The sequence below is a fragment of the Pieris napi genome, chromosome 3 (genome assembly GCF_905475465.1).
Source record: "Pieris napi chromosome 3, ilPieNapi1.2, whole genome shotgun sequence".
NCBI classification, from domain to species: domain Eukaryota; kingdom Metazoa; phylum Arthropoda; class Insecta; order Lepidoptera; family Pieridae; genus Pieris; species Pieris napi.
The window spans coordinates 2,383,871-2,403,455 of NC_062236.1; the positions used below are offsets into that span (position 1 = coordinate 2,383,871).

The 19,585-nt window shown below is 33.3% G+C and overlaps 1 protein-coding gene across 2 annotated transcripts; it reads left to right on the top strand.

Annotated features, from left to right (window-relative positions):
* The first annotated feature begins 381 nt into the window (after positions 1-381).
* Positions 382-19,585, top strand: LOC125063356 (RYamide receptor-like). 2 transcript variants are annotated; one of them, XM_047669768.1, is made up of 6 exons: positions 382-1,017; positions 3,513-3,711; positions 6,731-6,799; positions 11,698-11,856; positions 14,294-14,378; positions 19,393-19,585. In XM_047669768.1, exons 1-6 carry the CDS (start codon positions 425-427, stop codon positions 19,533-19,535), a joined length of 1,248 nt encoding a protein of 415 aa, XP_047525724.1. In that variant the 5' UTR covers positions 382-424; the 3' UTR covers positions 19,536-19,585. The 2 variants fall into 2 exon arrangements, with proteins under 2 accessions (XP_047525724.1, XP_047525725.1); XM_047669769.1 differs by having other exon boundaries at positions 19,396-19,585.

Genomic DNA, 19,585 nt, shown 5'->3' on the forward strand with positions numbered 1-19,585 from the left:
ACCAGCCTTACCGTATTGCGACATACGGAATGGAACTCCTTTACGGAGTTTTATGCTTTCTTTCAATATTTAGTTGTATTTTTTTGTCACATAAAAAATACAATGAAAGTTCATTGTTAATGCGAGGTAACAAATGTTTCTGACTTTCTTTCTTTCATATTTAAAGTCGTGCCCAAAAAAAAACAATTATACAATTTATTAGGCCGGATACATCAGCGGTAAACCCGCGTTTATAAGGTTGTAGCATAAAGTTATATGTGCCAACAAACTTAATAAATGGGCTCACAATTTAAAGTAAAGATTTGTGCTAAGTTTTATTATATTAGCATAGATAAAATAATATTAAATTAACTTAATAAATGTTTATTGTTTCAGGAAACGATAAAGACAGACATCACCTAAACGTAATAAAGAATGATTACGCATGATGGTGGATGTTTCTGAGTACCAGGAGATAACCACAGAATACAATAACATCAATTTGACAGTCAATAAAACATGGACGAGAGAGCTGACATGTACTGTGGACACCAGCAATTTCCTATCCACACCATTATTCCATTCCCTAGTCTATATCCTTTACTCTACAATTTTTATCACGTCCCTTTCCGGAAACGGTCTGGTGTGCTTCATCGTTCAAAGCTCCCCCAGGATGAAGACTGTTACGAACTATTTTATTATGAACCTCGCTATTGGTGACATTTTAATGACATTACTGTGTATACCGTTTACTTTTGTGCCGATGCTAGTATTGAGAAAGTGGCCTTTTGGGCAGGTGATGTGTAAACTTGTGAACTATGCCCAGGTGGTATCGGTGTTTGTGAGTGCGTATACGTTGTTAGCGATCTCGATAGATAGGTATATGGCGATTATGAGGCCGCTGAAACCGCGTTTGGGGCGGGTCGCTGCTAAGTTTATTGTGAGCGGTGTCTGGGCGAGTGCCTGTGCGACTGCTGCTCCAATCTTCATTGTATCGGAGATCAAGAGGCCGACTGAATGGCATGAGTTCTGTGAAGAGTAAGTTTTAGGTATAATCAGATAAATGTTTCAGGAAAATACACCTAGTATACACGTGCAACACCTGACGTCTTGCAATGCGGAAGCAACGCACTTCTATTGTAGTGATACAATATCTAATTATTTATTATACTTTACGGGAGTACTACATGTGTACTTAACTTAATCGACGGATATAAATGCAAATTTAATACATTAAGACGCTTCGAGTGCTTTACATGAATCGTCACTTACTGATCATGCGTGCTGGAAAGTAAAATGTTTAACTTACATAATAAATAATTATTCAATAAATTTGTACTAAATACTCTTATACATTTTAAATGAAAAGTTAGCTAATGGCCGAACATGAGGAGGATTTTGGCTGCCAATATTCTTAGATGACCGGTTTTTTTTGCAAAAGAGTTTAAATCCAAGGCAAATTTCGCCAAATATTGAATACCTACAGATATATAAACTTTGGTATTTCCAAAGTCTAAAGTTAAGACTGTACGCTTTAATGTACATATAATAAAGTAATAAAATCAATGTTTGCGAAGCCAATCTTTTTGTCAATCTGAAACGTATCAAAAATATAATCACTAAAAACCAAAAACGTGTTTAAATGAAATCCGACCAGATTCTGCCTTTTTTTTCATTTCGCAGAATAGTTACCAAAGCCATTATGATGGAAAATCTTACGTATTTTGTAAACAAACATCGTTATTTTGAAACGCTTTTTCGGGGAATGATTTGAATATATTCAACCCACACTAACTTTACTTTTTTAAGCAAATTAAAGTAAAATTACACAATATGCACTATTTTGTTAGCTTAGAGACTAAATCTGAGGTACCACGTGGTTATAGGTACAGCTCATTTTAATAAATTCACTATTACTTATTTCTCTGAAACTGCGACCTAAACTAAAACTCGGGCAATTTCTGTGCCAGTGTCTGACGGTGAATAAAGGAATAGTATAGGGCCGGCTAGTCTTTCACTAAGGCTAATCACTTGCTTATGCAAAAAATAACAACCCAACCCTTCTCAAAATATCTTCCTCTGATGAAAAGCTATTTTGCACTCATTTACAAGCTATCAAGGGGCATATAGCAAGATCCACCGATAATAGGTGGACCTTAAAGACAACTGTATGGAAAGGATCAAAAGGAAGAAGGAGAAGAGGTCGCCTAAAAAAAGGTGGATAGAAGAAATTGAAGCGATAGCAGGAAACGAATGGAGAAAGAGAGCCATAGACAGAGTTAGGTGGAAAAAGCTGGAGGAGCCTTTACACGTGAAGGGGTTCCGATCGACGTGTGAAGGAAGTTAGGATATAGGATAACAAGCAAAAGGAAAAAAAATATATAAAAATGTAAAATAAAAAGCTGTGTATTGCAATTTGTTTTTGTCATGAGTGGAAATAAAACGGGCTTTATTATTATTATTATTACAAGCTATCAAACGTTTACTCTCTACACTCAATGATCGCTCCTTATACTATGGAAAATATGTTATGCAAGTCACGGAATTTGATCCAATTTTCAAGTAATTTTGTGTGCCATCTTATCGTTATTAACTTTTATGCATCTCTTTATACGCGATACACGTAGTCAGTCCCATTTCAGTCGTGACAAAAAATACGTAATATAGGTACTTACCATTTTTTATCATATAGTAAATTTTGGCGGCAAAAATCAGTTTGAAAGGAAATATTTGTTTAGAAAACTAAATATAGGTGTAAATCATTATACTAAATACTAAAATATTCAGACGCAATCACAACCCACGCTGCCCAAACAAACCCTCTAATCTCAGGTGCTAGTCTAAGTTAGGGAATAAACATTATTTGCACGGGCTGTACGAGGCTATTTTAAAGCGAAAAAATGGTCCACAAAACTTCTCAGAGTTAATCTTGTGAAGCAAATGTCGTACTTATTCAGATATCTATCAAGATTTTTAATAATAAGACATTTTTTTTAAAGAGAAATTCGCGTAGTTTGTAAGGCAAAAGCGTAACCCAATTCTGCGATTGATTCCTGGTGAATAAATTCAACAGTAAAACAACTATAAAATATTTCTTATTGCTAGAACTCACAGAAAACCTATTATGTTGTCTCTGGTTTTCGCGATTCGTACATATATATTTGAATAAGACTGTTTTAACTATACATTCGTTTTGTTTATCGGATCGGTATATATCACAAAGAAATTTGCGTTTATATATTAAACGTTGTCCTGCATGATATTTCAAGCGATTAGGATATTAAACAAAGTATGAAAGTACCGACTGCAGCGCCATCTGCCGGGCTTATATATGAAAGCTTTCCTATCTTTTAAGTTAGATCAAACTGCACACTGTGTGCAAATTTGATTGAAATCGGTTAAGAAGTTTAGGAGTTCATAGCGAACAAACAACGTACTCGTAATTTATACATATTAAGATTTGCCCTTAAAAATTAGAAAACCTATGTTTACAATTTTTCTAGAACCTATGCATCTAAAACTGTCCTTTACAGGGATCTCTGCTTGGAACAGTGGGAGAAATCGGAACACAGCCAGCAATACTCATACGTCCTTTTGACACTTCAATTCGCGCTGCCATTGACAGCACTTGTATTGACATATGCGAGAATAGCTCACGTGGTTTGGGGCGGGAAGCCCCCAGGTGAGGCTGAGAGTCTTCGGGATTCACGGATGCAGCTTGCTAAAAGAAAGGTATTGACAATAAAACTTGGTTCATGAAACTGTTTCGAAATGGGTGAAGAACACGAGAGTGCTTAAGAAACACATAAAGCCTTTTTTAAAGGTAGTGTGTGCTAAAACATTTGAATATTTTTTTTAATGAAACATGTACGTAAATTAGTTTTATTTGTACGTTATGTTTAATATAGTCATAAGTTTCTTAATAGTGTCATGTAAACTATTTCATAAATTAAATAACGAACTTAAAAATCACGTCGTGGTCACCAATGTACCTTATTTGGTATATTGTAATGAAACGAGGCTCTTCAAGACACGACTATTTAATACGAGTGTTGGTACAATACTAAACTATATTAAAACATTGGTGCATTTATATTAATCATGTAGGCACATGGTATATCAGTGTATTAGTAATTATAACAATCAATTATACAGTATTTATACGTTTCTTAACCTACATAGTAATTATAAAAAAAAAAAAAAAATTACAAAGTTTGGTTCCTGTGGCAGTATACCGTTAACGCTCTCTGTTTGTTCTCTCTCTCTGTTTTACGATAATAATTCGTTGCGCGAGGAAAGCACCAGCTCTGGGGTCACCAGAACTATCTACCAGGCGCGAGCTTAAATCTTTAATTAGCGCCTGTGCTCTTGAACCCCACGGCCCAAGACTCTACTCTACTCCAAAGGGAACAAAATTATTTAGCTTTATAAATTAGGTTAAATATCGATATACGTATAATTCGTATTATACCTTGACTTTAGTAATATACCTTGGTCCCATGTAGAATTACAATGAAGTGCAAAATAAAGTAACCCAAAAAACCGGTAACAAGATCCCCCCACTATGAATATCTTATCGCATTAAACAGGACTATCATTTTTGGAATCTTTTTTACAAATTACAATAGACGTTAATAAAAATATTTTAACTAAACTGTTTCCTCTCTCCCTCTCTTTCAAATTCTGTTATTCTGACAAGGCCGTAGCACTCTCGTATATACTGACTGTTTTAAAAATAATTTTGTGTTACATTAGTGAAACAGCCAACACAGTTTATTACAAAAAACACATACATACATATCATATAGGTAATAAAAACATTACAAAGGAAGAAAACCAAATCTACAAATACCATTGCTCAACAAAGAATTTGTGAAATATAAACAAACAACCTAACCAAACAATACTTCCAAACTCATTTGCGATAAGGCCACGCCGATATTTTAATTTACGAAATCATCTTCGTACTCTCCGTACCCTGAATAGTTTTTAATAAGGAGATTCAAACTTTGGAACACTTAAGGGCCCGGAGTAAACTATTTAATAATTAACCGATACTTTAAACTTGTATTTGGTATTTACAAGTTATATACAACTTCGTCAATATGTTGAAGATCTCTCACATAGTTTTGACTCATTTAGTCTCTTCATATTATTCTTAGTATTTGGAGCTTTTTAATATTCTTTTATTTTGTATAAAAGAGCATTTAAAATGGTCTTAATATCAAACATAAACAAATAATCATTATTCAAACTCCCAAGCGAAATTGGAGAATTACTACACTAAATAAATTCAAAGCCCTCGTTATGCTTAGTTCACACGCGCGCGTTCAACGCTACATTCAACGTGCACATTCACATTGACGAGCGTGTAAACGGTACGCCCGAGCCCGTGAACGCGCCTGTGAACGTGAATGCCGCGAATCGGGCAAGTGTCGGTTTTTTGGCAAAGTTCAAAGGATGAATGTGCGGGCGCCCGGTGACTGTTTACACGCGCGCAGGCAGTCAGTCTCTCCCGCGCTTTCGCAACGAGTGGATCTTCATTCAACGTTGCTAAGAAAGTCTTCTTTGCAGTATTTTTCTTTTTCTCCGTAGTTGATTCCTCCAATTAAAATAAGTTAAGCCAAAGGATATGGCAGCAACAACACCGAGATCATCGCCATTCTCGCACTGACTGACACGACGGCGTGCGTGTGAACAGCTAGAATGTCCGCCGGCCCGGGACGGGCTGCATGCCGCGCAGCCCGCCAGGCAGCCCGCCAGGCAGCCCGCCGGGCTGCACGGCGCGCGTGTGACCGTAGCATTAAACGTAAAATTAATCAATAAAGCTTTTCATAAATTTGACGAATATTTAAATGATCCTAATCCTTGGGATTGATTTGCTCCAGTTCAGACTCAAAACTTAGCGATTAAAAAGAGTGGTGGAAAGTTTCTTGCCAGTTCTTCTTGTCCGCTCTACGCCCTTGACTTGCGAAATGGTAGTAAATGTAAATTTAGAATTACTAATTTAACTTCTTTTTTGACGTTCATAAGTATACCCTTGTGACCCTTAACATATTAAAACGTAATAAAATATTGTGTTATTACATTTCTGTGCTGGTAAACGAATTATTTATATGGTCGATAATTTATTCTGACTACACGGGCCTACTACTTTTATTCTGACTATAGCGGCATAATATAAAATTAAAATTATAATTTTAAATCTTTGTTAATTTTAATCCATCTTAGTCGACGTTTCGCAAATATGTCTTCCATTCCCTAAAGATTTTCAAAGTCTTTTATAAAAAAGGCGGAGCTGTCAAGTTTGACAACAGATAAGCTTGACGTTTGTGAGACAACAAGTTTAAAGGTCGCTAATGGGGGTACGAAGTAAACAAAAGAAGAACGTAGTTGATTTGATTGATGCTTTAATCGTTCAGTCAGTTATAGAATTATTGCAATTGTTAGCTCTTTACATCTATTTTATAAAACAAAAACTAGTCGAAAATGTTATTAAAAAGAGTATTGTTGAATACGGAGTTTATTATTGGATCTTTGATGATTGGATGATTTGAGAAAAAGTAAATTATCTAAATTTAGATTTTTTGACGTTCATAAGTGACCCTTAAAACATACAATTTAGTCATATATGCTGAAACTGTATCTGGGGTTGATGCTTGGTCTATGAACCGTAGACTTTAAAGAAAGAGTTTGACAGTACCTAATTAATCTTTCCGGTAATGACAATTATCATAAATATTTTTTGCAGATGATAAAAATGATGGTGACTGTCGTTGTGGTGTTTACAATCTGCTGGCTACCGCTGAATATTTTTATTGTAAGTATACATTTAAAAACAATTAACTTTATTTTTAATTAATAATATATATTTTTTAAATGCATTGTCTCTTTACATCACGGAGGATTACGATATGGCCTAACTTAATACTAATAAGTAATTTAAGTCTAACTTAATTTACTAATAGGTTTATTAACATAAGAAAGTGTCCTATAACACTACTTGAAGGCGCTACAACCTCTTTAGGGGTGGGCCTCAGATTTCTGAATCTGTTTCATGATCATTTTTCAATCTAATAGGCAAGTAGGTGATCAGCCTCCTGTACCAGACACACGCCGTCGACTTTTTGGGTCTAAGACATGTCGGTTTCTTCACGATGTTTTCCTTCACCGTGCGAGCGAATGTTAAATGTGCACATAGAAAGAATGTCCATTGGTGCCCAGCCGGGGATCGAACTTACGACCTCAGGGATGAGAGTCGCACGCTAAAGCCACTAGGCCAATACTGCTCATTACAGTTAAGTAGGTACAGCCCTGCGATTCTGTGAAAAGGTGGTAGCTTGTAGTTTATTGTTAATCAGAATGCCAAATCATAAAATGACTGCTTCACGACTGATTTGAGAGCGACCGCCGATGCGAAAACCGCTGTGTGAGTTCGTGAAGTGAGTTACAGAATCGCAGGGCAGGTATTAAGGAGAAATCACTCTTGTGTTCTAATTTTTCACTTCCCACTATTAACACTTATTCTTGATTGGTCCTTTTCAATCTTCTCACTAGGCCTATGACAGAAAGTTAAATAGCCTCGACATTCACGTCATCATACATATTATTAGTATAATATAAAACGTTGGGGAGCACTCCAAATAAAACAAACCCATATAATAGGAACTAAACTGAATTGAAGCCAAGATCAAATAATGTTCCGTCCTCTGTGACTGACGATAAAAAAACGTTTGACGAATTTATCGTACAGTGCGATCTAAGAAAGTACGTTTAGCATTTCAATCAACCTTATTCATACAAACAAGTTTAATAAATTATATCTTCTTAATATATAATAATAAATGATATATATTATATTCGGTAGTGGGATGATCATTTAAAAAAAAAGTATTTCTTTAACGCCTATCGGGTACCTAATTTGTTTAAACGAATAAGTATTTGTATTTTTGTAATATAATAGCATAAAACTACTGGTTATTAAAAAAAAAGGGTGCGTGTACTTATGTACGCGCGTAAGAAGTTATACTTCTTTGACTTTCTTTATTTTTTTTAAATATAATTAATTAATAATTAATATTTAACGTAAACAATTTAATAATATTTAATATTTAGTATATTATTCAATTATTAATTAATGTTAATAACAATTATTATTATTATTTATTATTTTATTATATTATTCATTCAATTTAATAACTTGGTATGTTTCATAACCTTTTAACTAAGTAACAATAGGTCTTTGTGAAAAAACCATTAAAACTCCTTTATTTGTTTAAAAGGTAAATGTCATTATGGTCATTCAAAATTCTTGGCATAGCTGCTAACGTCACGCATATTCTATTTCTTTTTACTTGTAGATTGTCTTATTCCCATCTCGCTCGCGCACGCTATAATCACACTGACAACTTTGTGTCTCAGGTGCGCGCGCATCGTAAAATTTCACTCTCATAAATTTTTCATAACGCGCCTCAAGAAGTATAACTTCAAAAATGACCATTAGAATACTATATAATCCCTAATATAAGTAACATAGACATAAATTTATATATTAACTTCCAAAATTAATATTAATACAAATTGTATGAAAATGGCTGTTGCATTAAAAATGCTGAAATTAAGTAATACAAATACTTCACGTACGAGTTGACTGAAGAATACAATTTGCTAATGAATGCTGAAAGTTCAATTGTCTTTAGTTTCATTACGCCCACGGAATTCAATCTTCGGTCTTTTATATTAAATTTCTACAAAAGAGAAAAAAATATCCTAATAAAGTCAAATTTTCAACATCTTCTAAAACTTTCTCCTCGTATAAGTGTAATAAATGCCAATAAATAATATAATTAATTAGAATATTCACAGATGAAGCGACAATTAAGATTCATAATTTATTGAAGAAAATGTATAAAACGACGTAATTTATTCAGTTATCATTAAGTCTCTTATTCGCTGAATCCTAGTAGGAAAAAATGTACCATCTGCGAGCTGTTCTGGCGTGCGCTGCCAAAACCTCTAGCACACATAATATGTAATGTATGATGGAAATGTTTATCTTAAATAGTCCTACAAAAAAGCCCGCCACATTATATATCTATGTTTTATATGTAAGCCATTATAGCCAAAATAGTGAATCATAACTACAATGAAAATTTATAATTTATTTAAAATGCACATTTGGTAGTTATAAATTGATTCCTAAATGAAAATAGATACTTTTATCGCTTCTGGTATTTAAAGTGAATAAAACATAGTATTGTCTTTGATTGACATAACCTTTACACATTTAAAGAAAAAAAAAACTTTTTGACCGGATTGAAGTCCGTGACCACGCACGCTGTAAAGCACGCGAAACGTCGGATAAATTTAAAATTATGTTAAATAGTTGTAAATTTATAATAATACATAACTTCAATCCGGTCAAAAAGTTTTTTCTTTAAATGAATAAAACATGTCTTTCACGCGGTCATTTGGACAAATATTATTTTAATCCTGCGCAGACGAAGTCGCGGGTACCAGCTAGTTATTAATGTAGTACTGTTTGCTGATGACACTTCGGTTTTATTTAAAGTGAAACGACGAGATCCTTCACTAGAGAATGTAAATAGTTCCATCTCTAGTGTAGTTACTTAAATATAAATAATCTAAAGCAAACGAAGACAAAACGTATTAAGTTTGCATCTAAATGTAAAATGTAGTAATACTCAAATAATATTTAAAGGCTTTGATGATAAGAGTTCATAGTTACTGGGACTAGTGCTAGACAGGCTACTTCTAATTAATTTGCGATATTTGTTATAAATAAGTGTTGTTTGATGATTTGCTGTTTTAAAAGAGTACCGAGAGTTTTTTACGCCGGCTTTTTCTCTCGGCCTACACCCTCTGTCTTCTTTGCCGATGAGTAGGGATGCCTTCAAATTTAATGACGTGGAATAAGTGATACATGTATCTTACGTTCCATAATAAACATATTTTATTTTTTTTATTTATTTTATTACTTTCGATTGTAAACTCCAAGCCTCCAAAAGAATCTCTCTCGAAGTTACTAATAGTAATAATAACAAAAAACCGTTATTTATTCACATCTTATTGACATACATTGAACAAAAATAGACATAAATAAAATATTTACCTTTCTAAGATGACTAGTCCGGGAGAAGGCCTCCCCCAACTCTTTCCATCCTTCTCTATTTTGTGCCATCGTCATCAAATTTCTTCTACCCTTTCGATCCCGTCGGCCTATCGCTGTATTACAAACTGGTAACCCATATTTACTGAGATCAGTTGCATTTTCTTTAAATTCTGTTCTGTGCTCTCCATTAATGGTTCTGGGGGCTTATTCAAGATGCCTTAACAGTCGTGTATGTAGAAAGTCGAAAACTTAATTTGTATGAAAATTTGTCGTAACGTACTATCATTTACATACAAATTTAGTTTTCCAGTTTCTTCGGGCGCTGTTGGACGATGCCGATGTCATATTTGCAAATTAATTTAGAAAGAAGAGTGATAAGATTAAGATAACTTTATTTATAGTTAAGTGTAGGTATTGCTAATTATTACTAAATAAATAATAGTCGTTTAATTTTTCATACTACATATAAACTACAGAGTGGTCTGAACATGAAGTAAACAATAGTCGATACCTAATAATAGACTGATTACTTTCTTCTCTAGATTTAAAAAAAGTCATTTGTGGATAGCTGTGTCTAACTTCGTAAAGTATAAAGCAAAGCGAGACTAAATCTGTACCAAATACTAAAACCAAAGTTAATTTCTCTTTCGTTTCAATTTTTAATACAATTTTGCCTGATAACAATTTATAAGAGATGAAAATATCATTTCGTTTATTCTAAAGAATAAAGCCGTGAGCAACTGAAACTTTAATTCCTACCTAAATATAAAAAACACGCTGATATCAAATCTAGCTTGCGATAGACAGATTTTCTTTTCAAGAATTCTGCGTCGAATATTTTACCGTAACATCAAATGAATTTTCCGTTGGGAAATAAAGGAGCGCTCAAGTTTTTGTAAGTATGAGAACTTGACAGCTGAACAAGTGGTAATTTTCTCATGTACTACATTTGGTTTGAGAGTAAGACAACTGTATATGATTTAAATGTTTAAAATTTAAATCAATATATGTAATGATAATTTTGATAATGATTTTGAATTGTCTTAAATAAATAGCCTCAATAGGTAGGCAATTGAATAACGTGTATGTCTCAAATCGTACGTTTGATGGTTGATCATTTCTTTCAGTAAGCACAATGAACGCTCAAGTTAGGGATAACAACTAGGAAACCGGCATGTCTTAGACCAAAAAACGAAAATAAAAAAACAAAAAAGTAATGAAAAGTGATAAATTGTATCTTTAGTATATAAGTTCTCATGTAAGTGACTATTGTCTGTTATGAGAATAAATAAATGTCTTTAAACCTAACTAAAACTTTATAGAAACTTAAACCTCATTAAGAGCATGATAAATAACGTTACGGTAAGTTGGAAGATAGTTGTAAAATATATCAATATTTTCATCAATGTTAGTAATTAGGTTGTAAGAGCGGGATAGCCTATTCACTGGACCATTAAAAGAAGCAGATTTTGTGGTCTTCCCACGTTTTCTTCTAGCTTCTTTCCCTTCTAGACTGTGGCGTCGGCGGTCCATCTTTTATCCCGAAAACCCTGAAAAGAGATTATAATCGAGACGTATGTTTACAGATATTATGGACCATTCACGCAGAAGACATGACATGGGCGACGTGGCCAGGGATGCCATATGTCTGGTTCGTTTGTCATTGGCTGGCCATGTCCCACTGCTGCTACAACCCCATCATCTACTGTTACATGAACTCAAGGTATCGCCGAGGGTTTCAACAGGTAGCATTTGCCAGTATTTCTATACTAATGTTAGATAAATATTTTATAACAGATTAACTATTTGTAAAGTGATTTTAGGTAGAAAATGAGCATATTTTAAAAACTTAGTATTCAATTTTTAATAGAACATTAAGAATAAATCAGTGGCGTTACAACCTTTTTAGGTTAGGGCCTCAGATTTCTGTATCTGTTTCATGATCATTTGTTTATCTAATGGATAAGTTGGTGATCAGCCTTCTGTGCCTGACGCACGCCGTTGACTTTTTGGGTCTAAGGCAAGCTGTTTTCCTCACGATGTTTTCTTTCACCGTTCGAGCGAATGTTAAATACGCACATAGAAAGAAAGTCACATAGTAACATAAAGTCTTTAACTTCTTCAGCGCCTCTTATTCTACTAAGTACCGAGAGCTATAGAAAACCTGAACAATTTTAGTATACATTTCATCAGGTAGTAAAATTCATTTGTTTATCGCAACTACTAAAATCAAGATAAAATTTGCGACGTTTATTAACGCTATTTTTAATTAAAGACGTTTATGTTTCCTCGTGTTTACATTTAACATTCCTGCAAGAAATTGCTTTAGGGCGGCTACGGACGAGGAGTTTTAATAATATGTTCGTTATAAAAACATTCACTAGTCTATCGACTCTTGAAAGCCATTAAAAATTACAATCGGCTATCATAAAAGAAAATTTATCGACAAGACCAAAACATCGATTTATTTTAAGCGTTTATAGTCTGTGAATAAGCAAAACGTCATCCATGCTTAAAACTCCCAGACTATGGCCTGCGCCATGGGCGAAAAGAAAAAAATATTAACACTCCCGCCAAAAAGAACTGAACTTGTATCCTCAAAAAAGATTATACCTGTTTCTTATACCATATAATTTCAGACTAAATGAACATTTATAACAAGATATATTGTCTATAAAGTGATACAATCCAGCCTGATAAAAAGCACAGATAAGGGCTTGAAATACGCCCGGGCTTAAAATACTTAAAGTGATCTAAACTGTCTTTGATGAGAATCAAGTACCACATATTTGTGACAGCACAGTTATTTGAGGCATACCAGAGTTATTAAACGTATTTATTTTTGTTGTAGTTTGTATTATACTCACATCCTACAGAAAATTACTAATATTTTTTTAGTATTAGTTTACTCGAGTACGTTTGAATAAAACCAAAAACTATAAAACTTCACTGACGGAAACCATAATGTCAAAATGTTAAATGTCAACTTTATGTGACAACTGACAGTCTCTCGCTGACAAACTGTTGTAAACAAACGTCGAGTTGTGCAAATTCGTTTAAATTTGTTCAATAACATTTATTAATAATTAATATTGAGATTTGAGAGATAGTTTTTGCATAATATAAGAGAAAACGCACGTATATAACCGCTCTATGAGTTGAGAGAAATAAATTTAGTGAGAATCGGTAGTGAGGGAACAATTAAAATGCGCTGGTTCTAGTTTACATTTCATGCTTTTAATGTTTTAATATTTGATGCGTCCATAGGGTGTGTAAATTACGCTAAAGGTTTTAAGTTCACTCCTATATGGAAATTGTATTCGTTTTACAACAAACTCCCAAGGGATATTAAAGAATTATCACTAAATAAATTCAAAATTCTCGTTAAACGTAAATTAATCAGCTTTTTATTAATTTGACGATTATTTTAATCACCCTGATCCTTTGTGTTGAATAGCTCCAGTTCAAACAATTTGTATGACTCAAAACTTGGCGATTAAAATAGTGGCGGAGTGTTTCGTGCCAGTTCTTCTTACCCGCTCAATGCGTTTGACTTACGAACTGGTAGTAAATGTAAATTTAGAATCACTCAACAGAAAAGATGTTAAATCTTTTCTGTTGTATATTTTATATCTGGCCCCTATAACAGATTTTTGTCATTTCTGCAAAAACTAATGTGTATTTTCGTATAAAATCAAAGGAGTTATAAACTATTTGCATTCACATATATGCTACTGCATTCTACATTGGAATATACTAGGCCTCAGGGTGCCTGATGGTTACGTTTAGGCTGCGACATCGACCGCCGTTACTATTCGTACCTAGCGAAAACTAACATGACACATTGTATGAAAATAATTAATGTACTGCATAGATTAACGACGATCGACGCTTTTAATTGTCCGTTGATTGTAACTACTGACAAAAGGTTTGCTTCATGTCAGTTCCTATAATTTAGGAAATAGATAGTATTTTGTAAATATTGTTCAATATTGTATTATTTTTTTCTTTGTGTATGTGATAGAAATTCAAATAATTACCGCATTGGAGTTATCTGTTATAAGCTACTTATTTTTTTAAATAAATATTGCGATGAGAGTGCTGTACAGAACATGGTTACATCCTATTAATTAAGTGGGACATCCCTTTTTATTCAATATTTAATATCAGAGACTTTTGCAGGCTCTCAGTTGTATACTGCGTCCGCGCACGAACAGCAGCACTGGCCAGCAGGGCCATTGCAGCGGGGATGCATTGCCCTTAACAGGTAAAAGTTATAAAATAGTCTTTGACTAACTCTGTTTTTTTTTGTAACTAAGCTTAATTACTTTTCATATTTTAATCTTCTCTATTTTTATAATGCCTACTATTAGGGGTCGTTCAAGAATTACGTAATCACGTAGGGGGTGGGGGGGGGGTTCGTACTTTGATTTTCGTATTTGGTGATTACGTTAACAGTAGTTATTTACTTTTTTACACATCACCCACACATTGTCTATGCTTGAAAACGAAATGCATTTTCGATGATTCCTACAAAAAATAATACGTTTATGTACTATTATTTTTGAGAGCTTTGCTTACTTTTCCTGACAAGAGGAGGGGGGGGGGGGATAAATTGCAGTCAATCTGCTTACGTATTACTTGAACGGCCCCTTAGGTACTTACAATAATAATTGACAATAGAGCAATAAACAAAATACAGTCAAGTGACTTTTAGATTAAAATTAAAATTTGATTAAAATTTTTAAATAAGATTACAACATTGTATCTCATGTTTGTATCACTCGGAAGAAAGAGCGATTTAATTTTTTGTATGATATGGGCTTCAGTTGTTGCGTTGCCAGAATTTTAAATGTCCCGCTCCAGGAATATGTTTGAACTTTTTTTAATATTAAGTATCCCAACATCAAACTGCCTTCCTGAACGCCTTTTATCCCAGATGAATTTAAAAGGGGCGGATTCCAGAAATGAATTGTCCTTAACTTAAAGTAGAATTACTCATCCAGATTAATATACAGCGATCCTTTGAAGAGTTCTTCATCTTTATTAAAGTGACAAAGGAAACTTTCAATGTTAAATTTTCACAGAAATATCATGAATAAGTAATGCTTATAAATAATTATTTTCTTAATGTAGGTTTCAATTTGTAACACTAATTCCTCAGACTATTATTAGAAACCTTTTTTTTATAAAGATAATTAAGACTAAACTATTTAAACGATAGAGTAAATCTGATTTAAAATATCAAATTTTTATTAAAATACATTTTCTATGGCTATTTTTGGTTTATCTCGTTAACACTTAAATTAAAAAATGTGTGCGTGTACTAGTGTACACACGACACAAAACGATCTACTATATGCAATTTTACAGAAATTGGATAAATAAAGTTAAAATAGATAAAGTTTAACAAAAGGCTTTTATTATCCATGAATTCAAATTTAATTTTACCTTATTACTACTAAGATTATTATAGAATTTCATTAATTGTAATAGAATGATTACTATCATTGTTATCGTTATTATATATTTTTGTTATTAATGGCTTCGAATCTCTTCGAATCAACCGTGGTAGGGACAAGAAAAAGATGGCGCGTAACGGAAAAATGTGATGCGTAACCGAAAAATGTGACGGTATTTTTTTTTCCAACGAAGTTAAATAAAGAAGTTTCACTTCAAAAGATAAATATATCAAAACCCCTGTTTATATACGTTTTTTACTCGCTTATTTCACTCAACAAGTTTCAAAATCCCGACTTGGCAAAAAAACTCTGGCAACGCTGATGTGACTTTCAGTCACCTTGATGTACACGAAAGTAAACACTATGACGCCGACAGCGTCAGAAATAAAGCTCCCATTACCTAGCCAGCAAGCGATAACTACCGAATCTTCATACTATCTGTTTCCTGTCCAAACAAAGCTATTGTACTCAGTGGCGACGGTATCACTTAACATCAAATTGCTACCTAAAAGCCTATCTTCATATGAATTTTAATAAAATATGGAGCACCTAGCGATACTTTTAACCTTCAAAACGACATAAGTGACTTTCAAAGTGTCTCTGTCATACATTCTCATCAGTGAGTAACATATATTTGATCTGTGTAAAGAACAGAGTGTTTTCCTAGAACCTTTCATGTTATAAATATGACGGAAGCATATACTAACCTGTCGGGTTTTCCTATCGTGCATAGTACTTCTTTATCAACGATATTGTATGTTATAACTGAGTTTTCTTATATTATCAGTCAGCCTTCTCGGCGACTAATTCGTCGCGGTAACTTATATTGGGCAGCATCACCCTGTTCGTAAAGAAACTAATCACTAGTTCATAATTTTCAAGTTTATTATCTACTTTTCAACTTTACTTTTTTACTTTTCTTTTTTTTTTCTTTTCTTTTTTTTTTTAAATCTTTTATGTAATTGTATTTCATTTGCTTAATTAGTCATTACTTGGTCGGTAAAAATATTCTCCAGGCCGACTTAGTGACTTATCGCATGGGAAGACGCCATGTACGCAAGTGATATTATAGTGGAATCAAACCTTAGACCTCATGTTCGCATGTGTAGTGTATCATGTGTATCACTAAGAAAATGAGGCAGAAAATAATAATCATATACTAATAAGTAATCGTAATCGTTTGTCAACGGCCTCTGTTATGCCATAATATAAATACAGCGGATTAAATTCTATATTCTACTTACGAACAACTGCAATATTAAAACACTTTTATTTTTAATACTAAGTTCAGTCACAGACCGCTAGATTTAATTAATAATTTGTTCTTAGTATTTCAGTAATTAGGTTGAAATCTTTAGATTTTTGGATTAATTATGTCAGCTTACTCGGACTTTTACAGCGTATTGCGATCGAAACTTGTTTTAATTAAACATTTAATTCTAGCTAAGTGAGTTTCTATGGAAAATAAATGGTTTTAAAGGTAAAACTTTGACGGGAACGAATTTTAATCGAATTCTACTATAAATGTGTGGTGACGCTTGTGAAACTAATGGCTTTTGAAGCGTAATTATAGTGCTCGCATTGATTAACATGCAAAATAAAACAATAAAATACCCAAGGCATAATTTAAAATCTGGCAGGACCACGTTATGAGACGCAATATAAATTAAAGTGTTTTTATTTATATAACAACCACTTGTACTGCTTATTTTAAAAAAAGAGAGCTTACTAATTCTTGAAAGGCCGGCAACGCATTTGGCAATGTGAGTGTCCATGACGAGCAGGTGAGCAGGTAAGCCTCCTGCCCGTTTGCCTCCTATTAGACATTTACACCTTTTGTTGTTGGAAAATATGTACAAATAAAAATAAATCAGTGGCGCTACAACCTCTTTAGGTCTGGGCCTCAGATTTCTGAATCTGTTTCATGATAATTTTTTTAATAGGCAAGTAGGTGATCAGCCTCCTGTGCCTGACATACGCCGTTGACTTTTTGGGTCTAAGACATGTCGGTTTCCGCACGATGTTTTCCTTCACCGTTCGAGTGAATGTTAAATGCGTACATAGAAAGAAATTTAATTGGTACACAGCCGGGGATCAAACACAGGCCAACACTGTGAAAATACACCTAAGTGATAAACTAAACATGAAATTGTAGGATCACATCAACTTTTTTTTGCTCTAGTTAATGTCTGAAGAGATGCATTTTAATACTGTAATGTAGTAGCTGTGCTCTGCTCCACACAAAAAAATCCCTGTAGCCTGAAGCTTTCCTTAATAAATGTACCTACATATATTTAAATCCCATTTTTTTATTTTTAAACATGATTTGATTTATTTATAAATAAAAAAATAAAATTCAAAAAAAACTTCATTCCTAAAACGCTTTTGCTCTTTAGTCTAATTAGATAAATTACTGTACATTTATTTTTAAATATTTAAACTAAATACATAACAATGATTTTAAAACGTTGAATAGAAAAAAATAGCTTTCATTTAATATATATATTTGTACATGTAATGTACTTAGTATCCTAGTAATAAAAGCAATACCTTCTTTTATTTTTCCTGAAAAAAAAATAGATTTTGCTTTTACGACTTTGTTCCCCAGAGCAAACGACATATCTGCCTATATTTATTCTTACATTTTCTACATTACCTGTAAAGTAACGATCCCTCGAAAGCATCGATTGAGGGAATGGTTACGACGCAATTATCTTTTGGAAACCGATTTACCTTTGACCTTAACGAATCTAGTTAGACCTCATGAAGCTTAGACTGTTAGTATTACACCTCCATTATATTCTACTAAGATGAATACATCAATCATGAATTATCAAATAATGTCATTGTACCATAAAAAAACATATAATCCAGTTAATTAACCTTTCTACTGGAACAATGAAACCTATATTATAAAGCCGAGAGGGAGAGAGAGCTGGTCCTTTCCTGGCTCAACGAATAAGTATCGCCATACAGCGAGGAAATGCTGCCAGCGTTAAAGGTACACTGCCACATGGATCAAACTTTTTAAATTAGTTTTTTTTTTTTTTTATTGTTTTTATTATTACTTTGTAGGTTGAGAAAATTGTAAATACAAATTATACGTAATCAAAGATAATATTGTCTATTATAAAGAGATGCAGTTCTCCCAATTTAACTGGTGTTAAAATCGTGACTACTGTATATACTCGTAATCTAGCTCAAGAAGGAAAAACAAAAGCCACTCGCTTAATTTGACTGTCAATGGTATTTGTCCAATGAGATTGATGGAAAAATTTGATTTGGAACCAGAATCATAATCAAGTGACGCATTTCGTCATGCGACACGACACGTTTCATATTATTGTCACCCTCACGATCGTTTTAGAAAATGCTTGCATGGCTTTGCTATTATTAAGCTAATATTGCCTATTCATTAGCGTAATTAACGCTTCAAATTACCAATTAATATACTGCCATTTATTATATAAGTATGATTTACCATTACAAAATTCAGATTAAGTATAATTATTAATTACAGTCTAACTAATGGACAATGTATACAATTTTTTTTGTATATTAAATACCTTTTATTTATTACTTAATCTTACAGCTAACATAAAGTTATAGCCAAACATTGAATACATAACATATAAGAAATGAAATTTAAAAAAATATATATTTTCATTGATGTAAATAGTGGATAGTGCGAGAGTGGTATGTCAGGACCGTAGCAAGTGGTGATTCGTGGTCTCTGCCCACACGTACGAGAATGCCTGACGATATAAATAGATAAAATATACTGATTAAAACATTTTCACACAATTTTTCTTGTTTCAGCAGATCTTATGGGTACCAATGGAATCGCACGTCGGGGGACGTCCAGCACAAACGTCAGTAGGCGTTTGACAGGCTCGTCTTTCATTTCTATGCCACGTAACGCTCCCATCCGAGCGCTCTCCGTACGATCCCATTTCCACTGAAGATATACTATAGTATTATAATTATACAAATTGTTATTGATAATAAAACT